At 40.7% G+C, this 23,468-nt stretch overlaps 1 protein-coding gene across 2 annotated transcripts in view; it reads left to right on the top strand.

Annotated features, from left to right (window-relative positions):
- Positions 1-23,468, top strand: part of ATG7 (autophagy related 7) — a 79,109-nt gene that overhangs the window by 42,486 nt on the left and 13,155 nt on the right. The window contains exon 19 of one of the 2 annotated variants that reach the window (XM_085073069.1): positions 16,991-17,017. The exons of the other annotated variant lie outside the window; for it this stretch is intronic. Coding sequence (XP_084929195.1) covers positions 16,991-17,002 — 12 coding nt within the window. The 3' untranslated portion in view covers positions 17,003-17,017. Of the gene's footprint in view, positions 1-16,990; positions 17,018-23,468 lie in introns of those variants that run through there. 2 annotated transcript variants of the gene reach the window in all.

A 23,468-nucleotide genomic window follows, 5' to 3' on the forward strand; every position in this document is an offset into this window, starting at 1 on the left:
GGGATAAAACCTTCTGGGGGCAGTGGGGACCTGCAGAGATGGGAGCAGGAGGCACAGGATGGGTGACAGCAATGAGCATGTGGCTCTGAGCAAGGCGAGGGGAAGTGGGGAGTTGTGGCTTTAGGAACAAAGCACTGAAATTGGCTTTTTTTCCCTGCAAAACTTAGTCATGGGTAGTGTAATTAGAGGGGAGATGCAAATGTGTACCAGCTCTGTGGTGTGCTGGGCTGCTGCAAGGCCCCTTTTCTATGGGAATGAGGAGTTCAGTGCAGATCACAGCCATTTGATCATTTCATTAATCTCAGCTGTATAAAACTGGCAGCATTTTGACATTGCTTCACTAACCCAGCTCAGAGAGCAGTGTGACATCCAGAAATGTTTTCTAGACAACTGCATTCCATCCCATTCTGTGAAATCTGCAGTGCTGCAGAGATGTTTCAAAATGATTATTGTTTTAACAGATGATTAATTGCAATTTTTTTATTGCCTTCTTAATGTTAGCTCAGCAGTCATCATTTGCTCCTGATACCGTGATGCAGAATGAGTGCTGTGGGTATTCATGGGAGTCTGCATGAGAAATGAGCCATAATCAATGATGAAAGGTTTTCAAGTTTTGAAATCCTCTTACAACATTCATTTCTTACAAGCAAATATGTAATGGCAGAAATTGCTCTTGAGTTGCCTTTGACTCTCCCTCTGTAATGTGACTCAGGAATTTAGGTTTGTAAAAATATGACTAAGTCCCTTCTGCCTTTGAGGTATAGACCTGGGTGAAATCCAGTGTGGGATTGGATTTCAGTGAAATGGATAAGTTCTTTCCCAGTCTTTTTAACTTTGAATTTGGGACAAAGCTACATCAAAAGCTGGAATAGGTTCCTCATCTGACTGTTCCATGACTGAGTGGTTTTTTTTTTCTCTTCAGACAGTGTCTGATTACTAAATGAAGCTCTCAGCATCAATAAATCATTTCCCTGCAGAGTAAAACCTGCAATTTTTCAGACATGTTGTCTTTTGTACCCTTTGAAATATCCCTCCTGGGGCTGTGGAGGAACTCCCTGGGCAGGTACAGCAAAGAGAGAGTGAGAATGAATCCAGGTGTCTGTGGGGGTGACAAGCTGAACACATTCCAGAGGATCTGCAGGAGCTCTGTGAACTCCTGGGAGCATCTTGGGGTTATGGGGTTATAGAATGAGGAGCCAAGCAGGGCTCCTGTGCAGCCCAAATGGGGTTTTCCAGCAAAAAACTGTGGTGTGATCCATGTAGGGCTCAGCAGGGCACACCCAGGAAATGGGGGTGGGAAGCACAGAGGAGGATCACTGCTGATCCTGCAGGAGCATTGGGGTTGGAATTTGTGTTCTTACCACCTGGAGGGGAAAACAGAGCCTGCAGAGCAGAACCAACTGTGTGGGAAGAAGGTCCTGGCTGGAAGTGTTGGCCTGCAAAACCCACATTCCAAAGGGAATATATTAGCACAGGATTCCTCATTCCATGCTCTGAGGGGCATCACAGAATGGAAATCTGCAAATGCAAAAGTGTTCTGGATGTCAAAGAGATGGAGGGCAAGGAGGGAAGGATGGAAATAATCTCTTGCCCAGATTATATGTTAGTAGCAATTAGGAGAGCTCTGTTAGTCCACAAAAGCCAGCAGCTGGGATTTCTCCTGCCTCACAAGCTCTCAGCTCATTTTTCTCCCTGTGTCCCACCCCAAGGTATTTTTAAAGCTGGATGAAGACAGCTCTCATTCTCTTCTTGTGCTTATATTGACACAGCCCCAGATGTTATTGCTATGCAAACCACTGCTATTATTTTTTTCTCTTAAGTACTTTCCTGGTTTCCCTTTTGCTGTGACAATTTTGTCATTGTTGCTGGGAGATGGAACTATTTCATTCATGGGCCACAAATGTTTTCTGTTAGGCATTCAAAACCTCCCATCCTCCTATTGTGCTTTTCCAGTTTACTATAAAATGCTCCAGCCCCATCCCATAGAGTTTGGTTTCAACCTTCCCTTCCTGTTATTTTTAACATTTTCTCAGTTTTTCTTTAGTTCTCCAAGATGTATCACTGCTGTGAGTTTAGTGATGAAATTCTTCTGTCTCATTCACTTACTTCAATCCCATCCATTGCTTCCTTTGTATTTCCCTGTATCCCAGCACTTCTCTCATCTCCTCTGTCATCCATAACTTCTCTTTTTGATTCACACCTGCTTGCCTTGGCTTTGAATGTCTACTTTGCATCCTCTGTATGTTGGATTTTAAGGGGGAATCTGCGTGGCTTGAAATAAAAACGTTCAGCTTTTCATCCTCCAGATTTACAAACTGATTTTGAGTTATTTGTTGGTAAACTCTCCAAATAAACAGTTGTAGATTCCTATTACTTTGCTATTCTTCTGTTCTGACAGTAGTTGTAAACTGATGTAGGAATGCTTCTAAACAATTTACTTTTGAATAACGGACTTGGTTTCCTGTCAGAATGTTATTAAAAAATGTTGCTCATTAATGGTCTTTTCTTGCACTTTTTCTGAGTATATTGCCATGTTAAAAAAAAAAATCAGACTTTTTCTACGTTTTTTTTGTTTGTTTACAATAATCTGGGTAAGGCAGCACTTATTCTATTTATGCTTGCAAACACTTCCATTGTAAACAACTAGTGGACAAATGAATTGCATCAGTAATACTGTGGTGCTGTTAACTGGATTACAATTTTTTTTTTTTTTAATTTAAAAATTTAAATTTGCTCTTCACAAAAACTGGACTTAAGGTTAGGATCAGGTGCTGTGTTTTATTCCATTTGCTTCTACAGTGATTTGCTGGCCTCAAGCACCATTGCCTTGCCCAGCATTTGTCCTCTTTTCCCTATAAAGTCAATTTAGTGTTCTGGTGGATTTTCCATTCTTCCTGTACAAACATGCACCTTCCAATACCTGCATCGCCGTTGAGCAAGAAGAAATTGTCAGTACCTGTTTTTCCTGCCTGTTGAGTATCAGGTGTAATTTAACAGCCGTTTTTGGGAAATATTCCTTCAGCCCATTGCCCCTTGTCAGCAGCCTGGGGAGTTATTCTAAGCCACAGCTCTTGCCAAGGCCTGTTACCTCCAAATTTGACAATTAAACATCAAAAGTTACGCTTGAAACACTAACATTTATATTAAAAAAGCTTTTTTTTTTTAAATCTTGTTTTTTCTCTATCTTTTTCATGCCTGAAACTAAAGTAATTTCTTGGAAATTGAAGGCTGTCCATGGGATACTGATGGCCTCAGATACCTTTTTTTTAAAAAATATTATATTTGCATTGTGAGAAATCGATGTGTGCCCTCATTCAGATGTGACTCCATCTGCTTCTGCCCCTATTTTCCTGTCAGGATTTTGTCCAGCCCTTTCTGTACTTTTCCCTGGAGGTTTTGCTGTTATTCCACCCCAATTCCATGGAATTGTGGAGCACAGGGAGAAGCTGAGCTAAATTGCAATTCTGGAGCCTTTTGTCCTAAAGCTGCTCTTGGGTTTTGTGTGTTTTTGTTACAAAGCAGAGCATGTTGACATCACTGACAATTCCCCAATTTGTTCTCACGCCCCTCACACAACCAAAAAGGAGAAGGAACCCCTTCTATTCCCATTTTTTGTCCAGCTCAGGTCTGTCCATAGCTGTTTCCTGAGCAGAAGAGCCAAGGAAGTGAAATACCAGAGAGAAGTTTGTTGTCCTTGTTTTCACTATTGACTCCAGCACATTTAAAATCGAGTTTTTATCTCTGGCAATTGAGTATCTCTTCAGAGGAAAATACTGGAAGTTCTTGGAATTACAAACATATCAGGCCACGAGCCAAGCTTTCCCTGGCTAAGCAGTGACAAAAGCTGCCAGTGGAGCTGAGTTTTATGGGGTGTTTTTTTCTGCTGAGAAACTACTGTTCTCTCTGAGATCATCGAAACTTATTGCAGCTAGGATTCAATATTGGATTTTAATCACAGTTCCAGAGTTAAAATGGGAATTCTCACTTATGGAACACCGAGCAGATCGTGGCTGAAGTGGTTCATCTGGAAATTTTAAATTAAATTTTATCCCAGCGTATTAGTAATTTTAGCAGAATGTTCTAATCCAAAATGAAAAGCAGATGTGCTTCATGGAAGTAGGGAAGTCCAGACAATGGGTATTGTGTTTAGGTTACAAGACTTGTGGTCTTCCTTTTTTTAATTTTATTTTCATTGTTTACATTGCAGGCAAGTCTTTGTTCATTTTAAGGAATAAAGCTATTAGCTTTAAAACATTTTTTTTTTAAAGTTTGTATCCAAAAATATTTCTCTTGAGTTGTATAAAAAATCGGGTTTTCTGGAAATTCATTGCCCTCATGAATGGACTCCTGGCGAGTGAGGAATTTTTATGACTCCCTTAAAAAACAATTGCAGGCATTCCACAAATAAACAATACATTGATTGGGGGGGCATTTTAATGACTATTTTATAACTATTTGTTCTCCAGTGTTTATTTCAGTATGGTATGTTGTAATTTTTAACTGAGTTATCCTAAGAATTCCCTTGTACGGCACAGTTTGGAGTGTAAGCCAATGCTGCTCCAATCCCAGGTGACTGAGATTTCCCTGATTTCCATCAGTGCTGGGAGAAGAGCTGGAATAGTTCAGTGGCACAGCCAGCTCCTTCTTTTTGCACCTTGCTTTGGCCATTTTGACCTCTTCTCCTCAATCAGATTTTATTAATGGAAAATTTATTTCTCTATCTTCCATTAATAAATTCCACACATGATTTTCTTAGGTTTTATTCTCCTCCTTTCAGGGCTGCTTGTGCTGAATAGTTGACCACAGTCAGAGCTCCCTCGGATTTGGCTTTTCCTGTTTAAACTGCTGTGAGTGACAGCTCTGATTTTCCTGGCACAATAACACCCTGTTTGTGTACACAGCAGCAGAGCTCCTGATACTGCACAAGAGGCTTGTTGGAAAGATTGGGGCTGAGGGGGGCTGAACATCCCTGGATTGCTCCTTGGCCCACAGGGAGCAGCAGTTAAATGCCCATGGAAGCTCTCCTTGTTGCTTTTGGACAGGATTGACTTTCTGCTGCTCCATCTGCAAATAATCCAGGAGGTGCTGTTATCACCAGAAGTGCAGTTTGTGATTCAGCTCACGCTCAGTTGCTGCAGTCATTCTGCAGATTTTGAGTCACGTCAAGAATATTTTGTTCACCCTGAGAGAGCTCAGAGGGAAAATGATAGCATTTGGAATCTGAATTGTGCAGCCAAGGATGAACCTGTTGCCTGGCATTTCACACGTTTGGGTCTTCATTTCCCCTCTGTCAAACCTGTCTGTGTGTCACTTTGTCCTCAGCAAGTTTTCCCTCAAGTCCTTTAATCCATGAGGTAGAATTGCTGCAGTTTCTTACAGAAAAAACCACCCCATCAAACTCAGATCAGCTGTGAGTGTTTGGGAGCAGGAGGGGCTGAGCAGAGGGAACTGAAGTTGCCTTCTGTGTCTGCACATGAGTAACAATAGAAATGTGGACAGCACTGCCATCAGTGCAGAGATTCTGATCACATTTTGTCACTCCTTCCTCATTGAAGGGAGCCTGGCTGACTTTCAAAGCTTGCTGCTGTCAGAAAATTATGAAACAGAAAAAAACCCAAATCAAAGATGCCGTGATCTCCTTCCAACTCTGGGAGAGCAGAAAGTCACTGTGTCAGAAACCAGATCACTTCTGCATTTTCCAGAGCAGCACAGGGACAGCATCAGACAGCAGAGCTGACAGGGCTGCTCTCATGTTCAGGGGGCTCAGGAAGGGAGCAGAATGCTGTGGAACAACATTATTCCCTGGGATTTGTAACTCTCTATTCCAAACATGCTCATGAGGGTTCCTTATTTTCCTGTCTGAATCAGTATTTCTGACTGTGACAGAGTGATTTATATCCCAGTTTAGTTCTGGCTGGGCCTCAGCAGAAAGATCAAAGCAATGGATGTAAACATCAGAGCAAGAATAAGTAGGTGTCCAAAATGGGTCCTGTTGGGTGTTTTTAGAAGGTGGAATGAAGCTGGGTTTGTGTAAGTTCAGACTTGTCAGGACTCGATGATTTCTTATTAATTGATGAATTTTACAGAGGGTTTATTTCATCAACATAAAAACCCTTTGCGAAAGAGAAATATTTTCATTGCAGAGGAGCTGAGAAATCAACTTCTTTGTGTACCTCTCCCCACTGGGGTTTCTACAAAACTCCCAGCAGCAGAGAGAGAGTCATTGAAAAGCAGAGTCTCTTGCTGCTTTATTGCTCTACTAAAAATTGGTATTTGCACTTTTGAGTGACTAAAGAATGGTTGGAGGGATTTCGATGCACTCAGCCCTTGCAATCAGATGGTGCTCATGGAGTGGGTGGGATGCTGCAGGAACCACAGGCCTGTTCCCACACATCAAGGACAAGCCCAGAAAGTTTATGGGAGCTGGGAAATCTCCCATCCTCTCTGCTGACTGGGAGATGACTGGGGAAGCCACTGGGAAGGAGCAGTGTGTCAGCACTTCCAAGGAATTAAAGGAGAGGGGAGCAGAGTTGGGTGAAACTTGGGTGTCATCTATTAATAATATAATCCTGAAACTCAGGACCTTTTCAAATTCCAGTTGCAACAGCTTCAGTTTTACTCAGCTGTGTGCTAAAGCCACATTCACACTGATCTGAAAGAATTTGTCATTGCTTTTGCAAACTCCTTGAAAATTGTATTTTTTAACTCCCCAAACAGTTCCCCAAATGAATGCCTGCAAAGAGATTTCTGACTGCTTTGTTTCATGATAGAAAAGCGAATGGGTAAGGGAATTATCATAGAGAAAGCAACTTATTCACGTTGTGTTTCCCTCTGAGTTCTTCCCAATAGAAAATGAACGTGCAGCCTCTGTTTGAAATAATTAGCCGTGGTTTACTGGGGGAATTTTGAGACTTTCATGTTGCACTAGCTTTTGATCAAAATTTCCCTGCACTGCCTTGTTTAATTCTGGCCATCTGGATTAAAAGGCTCTCTTAATCTTAAATACAGATTGCAACTCTTTCTTTTGGAGTGCACTGCCATAAAATTCGGGCAAGGTTCCAGCTTTCTTCATTAAAGCTTTTCTTTATTATGGTTTGTCGGCCATTAAATGATTGTTATGCACAATGGGCACTTGATTATAATTTGCTGGAGCTGGGAATCAGTTCCAGCAGTAATCCAGTTCTGTAATTAAAAGGAAGCATGTTTGTACCTGCTAGGATCTTCTGAGAGCTGCTGAGGGTGAGGAGAAAACAGAGTTGAAAGGCAACAATTTCTGCTAATAAGACATCGAAAGGCTCTAATCTGCCAGCGTTCTGCGCTGGGTTGGGGAAGTGTGGCTTTCTGCATAATAACTGGGTTTCAGCCCAAAGCTGGGGTTTGTGACAGGGATAAAAGGGCATTTGATTTGTCAGAAATCTCCCATCTTTCAGTTTTGTTTGGGGTTTGGGAAGGAGTGTGCATTTCTCACAGAAAAGGAGCAATTGGGGATCCTCGAATCCTCTCCGAGTTTTGTTTCTGCTCTTGTCGGTTTTTTGTCAGGGAGCTCAATCTCACTTCTAGTGTTTTTTCACCTGGAAGGTTTTGAAAAATTGTGAGAAAATTGCTACCTTTAAAATTATTTTAAAAGGGAGTTTTTCACAGGTGTTTGTGCCATTTACTTTTATATTTTGGCTGTTGTGGAGCTGAAGGAAATCTAAGTTTGTCTAGCTGATGGTGTAACTGTGTCTGATTTTAGCAGTGTGTCATGGATAACCTAAAGCACATATAGGAATATTTAATAACCAGGAGAAAAGATTTCTTTATAACATTGAAGTTATGTAGCAGCTTTGTAATACTTCTTTCCCCCTACCTCCTCAAACTCCATCTCTGAGATTCCTTTTAGAAAATGTGCACCTGGGAAACTTTTCTGACAGCTCAATCTGTGCACATTGGGTGAGATGAAGCTGCTAAATGAAATCATTTCACTTCAAATTTTACAAGCATCTGTTTGGCTGAAAACAATTTTCTGCCCCAGCTGAGAAGTCAAGAGATGCAAACACTGAGTGTGCAACAAATTCTTGCAGTTAAGTATTGGAGTGCAGGAATAGTGGATGCAGTAGGTCAGAAATTGCCTTTCTAACATCTCTCAAATTGGAGCTGTTTAATTAGCAATTAAAACATTCCCAGTGGACTGAAATAGATGACGATGCAGGTTGTGGATTTAGCAAGATGGTGCAGAAATCAAGGAAACCTGCAGAGTTGAAGTGCTCTCTGCCACAATTCTAATCAGAATTCTAGCAACAACAATCAACAAAACCAATTCTGATCAGAGTTGTCGATGATGTAATCAGGAGTTTTCAGCCTTGCTAAAGAAGTGAGGAACACAGACTTGAATAAAAAGCCTTTATAACTCTGTCTTTGCTCGCCATGGGAACCCTGATGTTCTGCTGGACACACAATTGAGACGTGCAAGTCTTCTGAGGAAAACTGTAATAACTTGGAAATTCAGATTTACCTGAAAAATCCCTTCTTTTCCTTTTTATGAGGGTTTATTTTTTTTAATACCTTTGTTGCTTTTGGAAAAAGTAGAAGGCTTTTCTTGTGAATCTCATCTTCCCCATGGCAAGCCCTTGCACTGCCTGTGCCAATAGTTTATTTCACATGTATTCAGTCCAGTTTTCTTCTCACATATGTCAAATAACATTTTGGCAAGTGGTAAACAAAAGATATACAGTGAAGAAAAAGAGACTTGTGATTTTTTTTTAAGTGAAAAGATACATTTTATGAAATAATCCTCTCATTGAAGTGAATAATTAAAGCTAAAATAAATAAGATCTTACAAGAGATTGCACGGTAATTATGTAACTTTTGAGAAAAAAGAGTTGATGGTAATGAAGTCTTTTCCCTTTACGGGGTTTTTCTTGGAAAAGTGCAGCATCATGTGATGATGTACCACAGAGTGTGAGAGCAGCTTGCTGCTGCACAATCCAAACATCACAAAGGGATTTCCAGAGAACAGATATTGATCAGTTCTGTCTTCTGCGAGGGAGCAGAAAGGTTTTCATTTAATTTAATTTAATTTAATTTTACTTTATTTTATTTTGTTTTACTTTACTTTATTTTATTTTATTTTATTTTAATTTTTGCTGAGTGCTTCTCTGATGGAACTCCCCAGTGGGAATTGGAGCTCCCTTGGGATTTGGCCAAACCCTCCTCTCCTCTTAGCCATGTCCTGAGAGGACTGAGGGCCATCCCTCTCATTAAGGCAGCAGTTAAAATACAAAATACACTGAGTTTTTAGGAGTTTGAACCTCTGTGAGGATTTGACCCATGTGTGAAAATTCATGAATTTTTCCTGTTGTGTTGAATACAAACTGAGTCAAATCAGGAGTGTCCCCAGAGCGTTTATGTGACCCCCAGGGACATTGTGAGGTGATTTGGTTTAGAATTAGCTCAGCTGGTCAGAGATGGTGCTAAAAACACCAAAGCTGGGGGTTTAGTCCCACAGTTTGGGATCCCAAAACTTGGTCCTTTATGGGCCATTCACTTAACAGTTGGACTTATATTATTATAATTAAAAGATACACTGAAAGATACTTTAATCACATATCTACTGGTCTGCTTCCACAGAATAACTAAGATTAATTAACTCAAGTTGACTTAGATACCTAATCCTTACAGATAACATCATCATTTCAGGGTGAAAGGGAAAAGCTGGAAAGCAAGCAAAACCTAGTTTAAAATATATATTAAAAAAAAAAGATGGCAAAATGAAACCAAATGTTGTTTTTTATTTGCTGTGTGATAGTTCTTGTTCCAAACCAAAAAAGTAATGGCATTGAAACTGCATGTTCTGAGCTGGGCATGCATTCTTTTACCATTTATTTCTACAGCCCAGCAAGAAGAGATGTATTTTTCCAAAAATCTTCTTTACAATCTGTTTCAGCATGGCTGTGTTTTCTGTGCTTGGGTAGAAATGCAGCTGCACTCGATTGGACATGGGCAGGCACAGTCTGACAGCAGCACAACAAAAATTCCTGGGCAATGAAATGGTATTTTGGTTCCTTTTTATTCTGAAATTTACATGTCGATCTACAATTTTGGCAAATAATGGAATGTTTTTATAGGAATGTGCAGGATCTTGGTGCTGATCAAATGTGTTAAGGTCCCTCCTGTGCAAATCTTGTGGGGTTTTGGAAGGTTTTTGCACAAAACCTTTTACATTGAGCCCTTTGCTGAAAGGGATTTCTTTCAAAAATCAAGATCCAAGAGCTCCTGAGGGCTGCAGCTCCCAAAAATGCTCCTTCAAGCTTTCCTGTTGTGGTGTATTGCTAATCAAGTCAGGGTTTAAGGCAAGGTCTTTTTATTACTATAAAGCTGATTTATTCCTGCAGTTCTTTCCAAAATGCAGGCAGATCCTGTTGTTTGTATTTAATGGAGGGATCTGTAGTAACAACCAATTGCTGAAATTACCATTTAAAATATATTTAGTGGTATTTCTCTTTAATGCCATCAGGTGCAGTTCCTTTGCAGCCACTCTCCCATTCCAAGGGCTGTGATTCTCTCTAACAATTCCAAACCATTTACATATTTCCAGATAACTTTACAAACTCCAGCTCTGTTTGATTTGTTCTGTTGAAGGGAATTACTGCTGATAACATCTGAAGTATTTCTGTGATGCTTTACAGTACAATTGTGTCTTTTTGAAGGATTAATTGGAGAAGTGAAGCCTCTGGGGTATTTCTCAATATCTATCAGAATTTTCACACGTTAATCTTGAACTCCTTGAAGTTACTCAATGCCAGTCAATATCTTGGGGTTATAAATTAGTTCCTAATTAACGTAATGGAATTTTGACAGAAATTAATGAAGTCTTGAGAGCTCTTGCTTGTGTAGCAGACTTTTCCCAGCTGTCCTCCGTGACTTCTCTTGGGAAAAGAAATCCAAACTTAGTAAGCAAGAGTGCAGGTATTACAAAATTGGATTCCTAATTGCATTCTCTCACTTCAGCTCAGTTATCATGTCTCAGGTGTCATTGCTTTTACAGCATTTTCACATTCCCCTCTCCAAGAAGAAAGAAATACAAAAAAAGGGTACCAAAAAATGGTATCTTCAGCAGCTGGGGCCCCAATATTGTCACTTCTCCTCCAGCTTACTGATAAATGCTGTTCTTTAGGGACATCTGTCACATTTTGCTGCCCAGGAGAGAAAAGAAGACACTCTAGCAGTGATGACATAGGTGACAAATTCACTTTGGTATTTATCTTTGTTGTGCTTTGCCACTAAGGAAAGGATTTGAAAAACCAAAATATAAAAACTCTGTTGGTTTTCAGTCGATTTTGGTTAGCATCTTACATAACCCAGCGCCAGAGAAGTGTCTGTAGAAAACAAAAACAAGCCCTCCAACAAAGAATTCCATCTTTATCCCACATTCCCAAGGCAGTGCCCCAGCTCCAGGCTGGATTCACAGGTAGCTGGTCAATTCACCAAAAAGCCAAATCAAAGCCTTGATCAGCTCCTGGATTTGCAAATTGCAAAATTGGACTGAAAATCTATTTTTCTCCATTCAACAGTCAAATGTATCACAATTCCCTTGAGTTAAAATATTCACCTTCAGATCTTTGGGTGTTTTTGTGGGAGATAAATGACACTAAGTGCAGATTTGGACAGTGCCTCTTGTATGCACTCAGCTCCTGAGCTGCTGCCACTGCCAGGGACAGTTCTGCTGCTTTTCCTGTTCATCCTTCAGCCAAACCCATGGAGTTCCACATCTGTAGAGTCTCAAATCAGCATTTAAGCAGAGCACTGGGAGAAATGTCAGCTCAACCAAGCGAACCTGGCAGCAGCAGGTTGTCCTCCCTCTGTGGGGACTCAGCATTTTCCAAGGGCTGCTGCTGTTATCCAGCAAATGTTTGAGGAAGGGCAGGAGAGGAGGGCTTTGGCTGAGCTCCTCAGAGCTTTTCTGCACAGAACAGTAGCTCTGTGAAGTCCTTGTTTCCAGGGAGAGTCACAGCAAAGCAATTTGACAAAATCAACCCAGCGAGGACACCCAGCTGGGAAATCAACTCAGGACAAGGCTAGGGATTGGATTGTGAAAGCTTTTTGTGGATTCATCTGCCTGGTGCTCCCTGAGCAGCAAATGTGCAGCTAATCCTTCCCTCCTCCTCATCCTCCTCCTCCTCTTTCCTCAGCCCCAACGTGTTTGGGGTTCCTGGTGCAATTCCAGGAGCTGATCAAGGCTTTGATTTGGCTTTTTGGTGAATTGGCCAACTAGCTGTGAATCCAACCTGGAGCTGGGGCAGCGTGGGCCTTGGGAATGTGGGATAAAGATGGAATTCTTGGTTGGAGAACAATTCTTTGTTCTTGGTTTTATTTCCTACAGACACTTCTCTGGCTCTGGGTTATGTAAGATGCTGAGCAAAATCGAGCATGTTAGAATATATTTGGACATGGAAACTCAAGCTTCTGCTGTATGTGGTGGTTTGAGAATTAACAGGGAAAACCTTCTTTGAAAAGGCTCAGTCAGTGCTGGATTTTGAAAGTTTTTATGCTGTCATCCTGTCTTCGGTTTAATTGTCTTAAATAGAAAAATATATAGCAATCAGGGAGTTGTTCTTTATTGTATCCAAGTTGTCTTTCAAGGGATTTTCATAATTAAATGTGTGGAATATTTTAATATTTAAAGCAAAAAAAAAAAAAAAAGCCATAAAATGTCATTTGAATATAAAAATATTCCCTTTCTTTCTGCTAGGAGAAAAATAATCCTAAATTGAGAGGTGTCTTTAGCTCATTTGGACTTGTTAATCTTAACTAAATAAAACAACCTCTTAACTGTTTGTATTAAGTGAATTTTTCCTCCTGGTGAAAAAAGTAAGATTATACCTGTCCACTGTTTCCTTTACTATAGGGTTTGTTATTATATCGTTTAGGGGGAAGTCACATCTTGAATGGCTATTGAACCCTGGTTTCTGACTGAGGTTAAACTTAAAGAAAAGACTTCATTTGTGTGAGGCTGATCAAAAATCATTCTGCTCTTAGGGGAAAAAAAACACCTTTAGTCTTAAACATTTGGGATTTACAAAGCAAAAGTGGGGAGTGTTGGTTTTGGTGTTAAATTGCCAATGCAAGCAGAGGGGTCTTCATTCCGAGGGAGCTTTCCAGAGGATTCTGAGGAGGGGCATTGGTTCAGAAGTGATTTCATTCCACACTTCCACACTTGGATCTAATTTTTTTGTTTTTAATAATCCCACAGTGAGGGCACTGCACTTGGAACTCAACATTTCTGTCCTTCTAAGCTGTCAAAGGTGGGGAAGCAAAAGTGATCTTATCCCAGAAGAAGAAGGTTTGAATGGGATGAGTTTCTCATACAGTAAATGACCTCCAGGTGTCATAACTTAATTTTTTCTCTAATTCTAAACAAAACTACAATAATTTTTGAAGAAGGACACAGATCTGTCACTGCATTCTATTCTTGCATTTCACAAGCCTGCACTTGTGAAAGCTTTAATGAGTTCAGCGTTTGAACTACACTGAAGTCCCACATGGAGCTGAAGTGTTCAGCCATGCTCTGAGTTCACCTGGATTCTATTGCTTCATGAAGTTTTTCATAGCACTTTCCTAAAAATTATGTAAAACTTTTGAATTCACAGATTTGGCATTGATGGCTTAGGGGAGTAAATGGTTTTTCTGCAGTGGAAATGGGCTGATTCTGTGGATGGTTGAACATTCAGACACAATTCCAAAGGGGTTGTTTTTAAGCACAGCACATGGTATAGAGGATAAATATTCTTGTCCACATCAACTATTCATGAATATCCTATTCTGACATTGGGGCTGTGTTGACACATGCAAAAAAACCCCAAAAAGCTCTACTTTTTTGCTAAACCTCAGCTTTATAATTATCAGAGCTATCTCTGGTCTACCAGACCTCCTGTCTTGCCCTGTAGCAAAGCTGCTGTTTCTGTTTTGTCAGGATGAGCAGTTTTGGAAAAGAATTACTGTTCTAAATTAAAAAGAGAAAAAGGAAAAACTCCTACTGGACAGTGTTGTTCCCATCTCTGGCTTCCTTTTTGGAGAAGTGATTTGTGCTCACAGTTCTGGTGGTTTCTGCTGCTAGGAACAACCCAACAATTTCTGTAATTTGCATTCTCCTCATTAATGGAATATATTGTGCATCAGAGGAGCTTGGTTTGGGCCTGGCAGGAGTGCCCAGTGCCCAGATCTCTGCTTGGAGAGCTCACCACATTGTTTTTGGGCTCAGACCATGTTTTACTGCTTTCTGTCCATGGACAAAAGGAGCTTGGAGCTGAGCTGAACAAGTCCAAACTGTGTTGAAACCACACTTAGGAACAAACACACAAAACCAGTTTGGAACACTTGGCCAATTTTACGAGAGAGCCAGAGGAAGTTTTGCTATTGAGTTTCACACAGGTTAATGAGGTTCAAGCCCTCCTTCATCTGTGTGAAAACTGACTCAGCTTGTGGGGGTTTTGAGATAAACTAAGGGAAGGATCATGAGTGAATGGCAGCAATTTTGGTGAACTTGGGAGCTGCAGAATTTTTTTGTGATCTCCACAACCTGTTTTCCATAAAAATCATGGGCAAAGAAACTCATGCACTTCGAAACAAATAAATATTAAGGTGGGTTGAGAAACTGATAAAAGATTCATCAGTTCATGTTTACAGCTACAGAAAAAGCTGTAGCAATTTAGAATGTACACTTCAGGCTTGAGGATGTGGAAGTGGAATGTTGTGATAGATGGTATTTCAGAGGAAATTCCAAGCTGTGCACTCAGGAATTAATGGTGCTAATTGATGCACTGGTCAGACATGTGGCCATTAATCACTTTAAGAACATGTAAATGTACAGCTTTGTTTGAAAGTTTAGTGGGATGCTATCTGGTGTTGAACAGTCAATTCAATATGTGGATGATTTAGGAACATTTTTGACTTTCCCTTTCAGTCTCACTACATGAATAATTGAAAATTGGTTCTAAGCTGTTCCTGCTGGAAATAGGTTATGAACTAGATTACTTTTTCTAGATTAACTGGCAGTGAAGCTTTTGAAAATACAATTGGGTGAAAATAATGCAAGACTTGTTTAAATTCTAGTTTAAGCCACACACAAAACAGTAAAAAACCATGGCTAATGTGTCCTAGCCCTTAAGTTTTTTAGGTCTCAGCAAGAAAAGGCTTTCAGTTTCCTTGGAAAACTTGTATTTCATACTCAGAGCCTGTATCTAAAAACAATACATATCATATAGTAATTCAAGTCCTGGAATCTTTTTATAACCAAGAAAATGGTGACAGCCTGATCATTTTCTGAGCTGATTTTCAGCACGTGTTTCACTATTGGGTGGAGCACTGCTGAAATCTGGAACTCTCAAAGCCACTGTTCAAATGCTCCATGTTTTCTGTGGCTTTGCTTAACCTGGGAACAGATTTGTACAGCCAAATCTCATTGATTTCAGCCCCTCTTAACTCTTTGCCTCGTGCTGCTAAATTAACTTTTCCTTTCTCTGCATGGTTCCCCTGACAAGAATCTCCATTTGCTGCTCTCAGTTCTTGTGTGAAGTGGAAAATGAGGTTCTGTGGGTTCATTCTCAGTCAGCATTCATATCTCCCCATTCCAGGAAAAGCACCACCCACTATTGTTTGCCAGGCTTTGCAGCTCTGATGTGCATTAGGTAGTTTAACTGGGATAAAAAGTCATTAAAACCAGGAGTTCTTTTGCTCCCCACAGAAACACTGTGTTATGGTTTTTGTAATATGTATGCAAATTTAAAAACCAAGTCAAACAGTCATATGGTTAGCATTGTTAGAAGTAGACACAAAGATTGATTTCAAAATGATATTGGAATTTTATCATGGCTGTGTTGTTGCTGTGGAATATATGGAATATTTGGTGGTTCTTGCCATGTTACTGGCTGTTAACACTAAGTACTCTTAGGTGAGATAAACACAATTGGTGTTTGAATTTATCAATTACATATGAACAGAGCCATCCTTGCAGTGTTTGAATATTATTCCCTGATTTCTTATTAACCCTCAATTTACAGATGCTAAGGTTTGGTTGGGTTTTTTTGGTTTTTGGGGGTTTTTTTTCAGATCAGTTCACACCTCTGGCAACTGGTTTTAAATTTTGCATTTTAAAGGAAAAACTGGGTCGGGTTGGTTCTCCAATAAAACCCCTTAACGTAATGGAAAGATTTTAAGGTGGATTAAGAACAAAGAATGGAGAATATCTGCTGGTCTTTGTGCCTATAGCAGAGACAGCAAGATGGGGCAACTGATATTTATAGAAATCTTACAGCTTTCAAAAGTCTGTAGAAATTGAAATTCTGGAGAATTCATGCTTGTAAATAATGCAGCAAGGAAAAAGCAAGAATACAAGGAATGCTGGAGGTCAATGTTTTATAAATATGTTCATGCAAGGCTTCTCAGAGCTCTGGAGTGGTGCTGCTGAGGATTTGCTTTCATTTGATCTTTTCACCTGTGCACTCTGCAAATGCATAGATTGTGCAGATATGGCAAATGGTTGCTTTCCCTTTCCCCTGGAAGCCTTCAGCTCTCCTTCCTGCTCCATCAAATCCTAGCTGTGATTCTAAACGAACCTGGACAACAGCAAATTATTCTACTGTGTTGAGTACTGAAAATAAATGGACATGGTGGTAACAAACTGCCATGGAAAAAAGTCTTATTTTCCACTCTGATTATTACTTAATACTTTTAGAAAGTAGTGGTAATAATACCCTCAGCATTTTGTTTTCTTCTTGTTTTTCATTGAAGCAATAGAATTAATTTTTGAACAATAAATATCATAGCTTATCTTGAAAAGGATCCTTTCTTAAGGGGAAAACCTGGGTAAGTTCATGAACTTCTTCCAGCAGTAGGATTAAGATCTTGCTGGGCCAGATTTATCAAAGCCATTATTCCATTAATGAAGATGAGAAACTGAGCAGTATTTCAGTGCTGCTGAGTCTTTACAAGCTTCTGATTGGGATGCTTGCAGGAACAGGAATGAAATGAAATTAAATATGAGGAACATGTTGGAGCCCTGCAGTGCCTCTGCCAAGCAGCACCACTCTGCATTTCAGCTGGGAAAGATTTGCCAAATACTGGGATGAGCCTGGGAGCCTGCAAATAAATATTTTGATTGGCTGTGTCTTTAAAATGCATTTCAATTGATTTTATTAAGACTGGCATCCTTCCAGAACTGCTGAACAAACACTTTGGGATCTGATCCTTCATCATTTAGATAAATGCCGAAATTCCGATTGACTTCAAAGGGAGCACAATTAAGATCTTAGTCCCCAAAAGACACAGACTGACTTTTATCTCCTGAACAGGAGGCTCACGTGTGATTGTTTGTTTGGCAGGTAGAAATCAGGACCTGCAGGGAGGTGGCAGTGAGTCCTCTGTGTTCAAATCACCACTGAAGGCTTGGGGCAGGCTGGGCTGAGCCTGATTTTAAAGATGTTGGCTCTCATTATTTAGATTTATTGTTAAGCAGTCAGGATGGAACAGCTTGCTCTTCCCAAGAAAACTCCTTCAGTGATCCAACTGTCCAAATTCTTGGTTGCTTCAATCTTTTTAAATCTGCTTCTCCACCTTGACTTGGTGATGTGGATCAATTAATGTCATGCAGCAGTGGCAGGCTAGGGAATAAGCCCAGCAAGGTTGGCAGAGTGGGAAATACCTTGTTTTGGGGGTACTGAGGAGTTGGAAAAGGAAAATAGAGACTGGGATGGGATAGGATAGGATAGGATAGGATAGAATAGAATAGAATAGAATAGAATAGAATAGAACAGAACATTAATGTGTCAAGGAAAAGTGGCAAGATTTGGGATGGCTGGAGCTCCATCATTTACTCTGAGACTGACTGAGCTCAGCACAACTCCTCATCTCCATGCTCAGTCAGCCATTCCCCTTTCCCTTTTCCTGTCAGGACTGGCACTGGGTTCTGTCTGGGTTGTGTTCCTCCCAGGGAGCTTCCCTCTCCATTTGGCAGTGGCAGTGGCAGGCAGGATGTGCAGTGGGAAGGCAGGTGTGGTGCTGAGCACAGCAGTGACTGCAGAGCATGGAGTGCTCAGGTGAGCAGTGAGAGCTCAGAGCTCTTTGCTTTCTGGGCACAGGGGGATGATCTGATGGGAGCTGTGCTGCTGTTGATAGCTGGATGCTGATTTTATTCCAGGCAGCTTTGGCTGCTTTTCATTCATCTCGAGACTCTTGGCTGTAACACATCTGCTGGAAAATTTTAGATAAAAAGCCTAAATATAGCTCTTTGTTAACTTCCTCCTTCCAAACTCTCCACATCTCCTCTCCCTTCCTGTGTCTCACTTTCTCTTCTGAGTCAATGATGGCAGCCATGCCCATTTATCATTTTCTAGTTTAAACAAAATTTTCTTGCATTATGCCAAGCCAGGCACCAGTATTTGAAGCTGCACTGATTGAAAAAATTATTATTTTTTCTTCTGCATGTGGCTGTTCACAACTCAGTTAATACATGACTTATGCAAGAAATGATCCATTTAAGAATCATGAACTGAAGAGAAAATTTCCACTAATTACCTCTTTCTATTATAAAACATTTAGGAGCAGCCCTAACATTAGTAACAATAGTTCAGTCTCCCACACTCAATAATGTGCTTATTTTCTTGCATTTCAAAGTCAGATCATACAGATATTTGTGGGGAGAATGTGTGCAGCATCCCAAGACCCAACTCATAGGTAAAAGTTTCTCCTTTTGATGGGTGACTTCTTTCTAGTTAAACAAACAAACAAAAAATAAGAAGTTTTCCTTTGAGCCAGAGATGGGAATTTCATTCAGCTGTGAAGACAGCTGATGTGCCTTGGGGCAAAATATGGGAAGAAACAGATGGCCATAAAAGGAGAAGCACTGGGGAATCAAATAATTGAAAATTTCAAACAAGAGTTTATAAATAAAATCTGCCAAAGCTTACTGTACATAAACAAAAATCTGAGTTAAGAATCCTGCATGCTATGGGGTGTCTTAAAGGTAACTTTAAGGTAGGTTACCCAGGTAACTTACTGGCTTTGCATTCATAACTGTATTTTGGGCTTTGTGCTCTATGGAAAAGTTTTGCCATGTTCCACGGGGATTTGCACATCGTGTGAATAACAAATGTATTATTTTAAATTGAATCTTACCTGCATTTGTCTGCAGGATATTTTGACTGTGTTTGTTAGAGTGTTTTCTGCTCATAAAAATTAATGACAGCGTGAGTCAAAACATTTAAAAATTCAAATTGGCATTGCAGTGTTGTGAACTCCCTTTGAATTTTGCAAATTCCTCAAACACATTCTCTTTGGACCTTATAATATTATAAATATTTCTTGTTGGGTAGGGGGATAATTCTTCAGGATGAAATAAGTGACTGTTCAGGCTTTCTGTGCTGGCTCTTGGTGAACACTTAGGTGCATCCAGCCCAGGCCATTTTATGATTCTATGATCTTAGTCATGATTTTAATGATTCTATTTGAAAAGTCTTATTTGGGTGTAATTTGGACATTGCTGTGGGTATTCACAGAATATTCTGTGATTCTTGGGTTCTGTGATAAGCTGTTGGGGTTGTGTGTCTGTCTGTCCCTAATTCTGATTTATGTGCTGTCAAAGGTATTCTCCTCCTGAAACTGAACTTTTGTTCACTCATTGAGGGGAAAAAACCCCAAACTCTTTACCTGATATGTGTAGGTCAGCGTAAAACACTGCATTTTGGCTTTCTCTCAAGAAATCCTCTTTATCCCTCCCTGGTTGTTCCTTCCAGTGTTTCTGAAGGAGGCAAACACTGATTAACCAGCCCTGCACACCTATCAAAGGTGCAGAATTGTTTCCAGGGACGTCCCTTCATCTCTACGGCGTAAGGATAATTACAACGAGCTTGATTTCTAATTGCTGCCAGAGCAACCATTCCAGTCTAGTCAACTTGGAGAAGGTTAAAAATACGATGGGATCAGCCTGGGCTTCAGCCAGAGAGAGCAGTGCTGTTGCTACTTGCCCAGAGTTCCCTCCTGCCCCTCTGCTCCTCCCATAGCCACGAGCACTGCTCATGTTGACACTGGCGCTGCAACTGCCTCGCTGCGAGTTTGAAAGGAGCACTTTTATCATTGCTAACACGCAGCCTGGGGCCAAAACAGACCGAGAATTTGGGAAGGACGAGGTTCAGCAGGAGGCTGGAATTGCCATTGTGCAGCCCTTTGGGAAGAGGGGTTGGGAGCAGCTTTTTGTCACAGTCCTGAGGGTTGCTGTCCCTGCTTGGTCAGCTCAGCTCCACCGAGATGCAGTCCTTGAGCACTGCAATGTTTGTTAGAGCTGGCAGGATTCACCTGCCTTCTTTAATCCAGTTCCTAAACTTCAAAAGTCGTAATATTCCTATATATCACAATAGTTAGGATTCCCTTATGTTGTTTAATCCAGTTCCTAAACTACAAAAATCGTAATATTCCCATATGTCTCAATAGTTAGGATTCCCTTATGTTCTTTAATCTTTAATTCAAAAATCATAATATTCCCATATATCACAATATTAGGATTCACTTACGTTGTTTAACCCAGTTCTTAAACTTCAAAAATGATAATATTCCCATATATCACAATATTTAGGATTTCCTTACATTGTTCAATCTGATTCTTCAGCTTCAAAAATCATATTCCAATGTCTCACAATATTTCTGAAAGACGTTGGTGCAGATCATTGTTGTGTCACTTCCTGATTCTCCACCCACACTGAGGATGACTTTGCTGGCACCCAGGATGATCTTTGTGTGGCACTGATATTTTCTCCTCTCCAGGATTTTCTCTTTTATTAAGCCCCATATGGCACTGTCCCCACAGTTTTTGTCTCCCATGGTTTACCCTTGTTTTGCATGAAGGAATTTTTTAATTCTAGCACTTCTTTGTCCTTTATATTGTCAATCACCATAACTTGTGCCATATTTTGATCTGAGCATCTTGTGACCAAACTCTCAGCTTGTCTTAAAAATCATTTTATTTTCTATCAATGTCCTTTTGATCTCTCCTCATGCCCACTGCTGTTAGCTTTCTGACACCTTCCTTCTGCAGGATGCTCCTAGTCTGGGGTGATTTTACAGCCCAATTACTCTGTTTTTCATCTCAGTTTCCATGAAATACTAATAAATCTCGAACTCATTTTCAGAGAGAGCTGTAATCAATAATCAGACAACCTAAATGTGTTTATCCTTCAGTCTCACTGCTGCATGATTTCATCAGTTTAGGTGCTGCACTTTCTGGGGATCTTTCTGATTTCCTTTTTTTATGGATTGTAAGTCAAGGTGACACCACCATTTTCTCAAAGTAACAAAAAATCCCTTTATTAATGCAATTGTGCCATAGTGTCTACATGGAGGAACCCAATTGTATCCCGTTGTCCTTCTGCTCTGATGCTCTCTGAGTCCAGTTGCAAACACGAAGAAATGCAATAATTATCCCATTCCCCATTGCCTTTTAGTAACCCTTACCTCACTGCATAATTTTCCATAAGTTTTTATGGCACTTTTCATCTTTGCATGAACTTTTATAATTATCATAACTTGGAACTTGTTCTGCCTTTGGAATGATTTGTTGGGTTTTGACTTCTTTCTTCTTGTTAGCAGCAATGGCATAATTTCAAAAACAAATTCCCCCCAATGAAATAATGGGATGTGCCTGCCCAGCTCTGCACTTGGGCTCCATATGAATTTCATTTCTCCTCGGTGTGGGAAAAGTTCTACTCTAGAGATAAATCCCTTTTTGATTGGCTGCTCTAAAGAAAGCAAACAGCAATTGTCTCTAAACTAATGTCACTGATGTTATCACTGCCCCAGATTAGAACTTGGAGACATTGATGGAGATAAATAATTTCTTTTATTGAAGCTGATCTTTTAGGGTTTTTTTGCTTGTGAAAAATGAATCCTACTCAGTCATTTAATGAGGCATGAAGCCTAGGCATAGTTTTTTTGTTCAGAAAGGATGAAATTTAAAGTAAGTTAAAACTATCTATTAAATGTATTTTATATATTCATTAAGAATTTGGTAAAACACTTATAAATTATTTCTGTCGGTATCACCGGTATGCAAGGCTGAAAATTCTCCAGAATGCAAAAAGGAAGCTGAAGGGAAGATGCTTCCTTCAGGAATGAAGAGGGTTTGGGTTGGGATGGAGATCCCACTGGCAGAGCAGGAAATCACTGTTTGGCTGTTGCAGATCCCAAACCCACCCTTGCTCCTTGCCCAGCTGATCTCCACCAGATCCCTGCTTGCTGCTTTTCTCTCTTTTTTACATCATGCAATACGTGGGGGAATAGCTTTTGGCTGGTTTGGAACGTGGATGAATATATTGCTGGAATATATTTTAGAAAGAATCCTGTTCTAGCTTGGAAAGAATCCTTTGAGCAATGAAGAAAGCAGTTTGAATTCATCTCCCAGTCTGATCTGCAGTTCCTGGGGTGCAATAGTTGCAATATAAAAATGTAGCTCTGCCAGGTGTGTGGCCAACCTGGGTGACGGTGACCATGGAACCAGGGGGGATTCTTGGATGGAAAAAAGGGCTGGAAAAACAGCTTTGGAGAAGGGACTGAGCAGTGTGGAAAGAGGCAGTGCAGATGTGTTGTAATATCCTCCCCTGAGCAGACATGACTAAACAGACTTTGTCTGCTCCCAACAATTAGGGAGTTTGCCAGGCTGTGCAGGGCCCCATGCGAGTTCCAGCTTGTTCCCAACGGGGAGAGGAGTTGTTCAGTTTGTGCACAAATGCTTCAGCTCTTCATGGCCTCTTCAGTTTGGGGTTTACTGAAGAACTTTAATTTTTCAAGGAACACCTTAATCTCTGACACTTGTAGCCTCTGGATTTTTCAATTTCCTGGAAGCAGTGCTTAGTACAGCCCAAAAGCAGGCCTTGCTTTATTTGAGAACAAAGTCAGAAAAGCCAGTGATGTTTGTTCATGACCACAGCAGCTTTCCTGTCATCGTGACTCACAGAGAGACCCTGAGAATCTCTGCTCAGCCTTGCTTTCATGTGGAGACTCCTGAGTGTGAGCTGAGAGCTCTGCACTGACATCCCCAGGATGCACATGGAGGCCTGACGCTCTGCAGGGGCAGCTTCTTGCCTAATTAATGAGAGAAGGAGCAGCGATGTCACTAATTAGAGCTCAGACAGAAATGAAAGAGGTTTTTGGTGCTGGCTAGGGTGATCAGCTGGCTCCTGGCCCAGGGAGAGGCTGCTGTGGAGGCTGAAGGACTCACTGCCACTGCAGGTGTGGCTGCCAGTGGGAGAAATCTGTGCTGGGAGCAGCTGGAGAGGCTTTTCTTCCCTGCTGGGGAAGGCTGACAACCTGGATTTGTGACAAGGGCTCCATGCTCTGCTGTCCCTCATTCCCTCTGGGAGCTGGAGAAGTTTTCTGAAGTGAGGCTGAAGTCTTGACTGCTCTTCAAAGGAACCATGGCAGAGCACGAAGCGTGCAGATGCAAACCT

The sequence above is a fragment of the Lichenostomus cassidix genome, chromosome 12, assembly GCF_008360975.1.
Source record: "Lichenostomus cassidix isolate B80296 chromosome 12, HeHo_3.0, whole genome shotgun sequence".
Taxonomy (NCBI): domain Eukaryota; kingdom Metazoa; phylum Chordata; class Aves; order Passeriformes; family Meliphagidae; genus Lichenostomus; species Lichenostomus cassidix.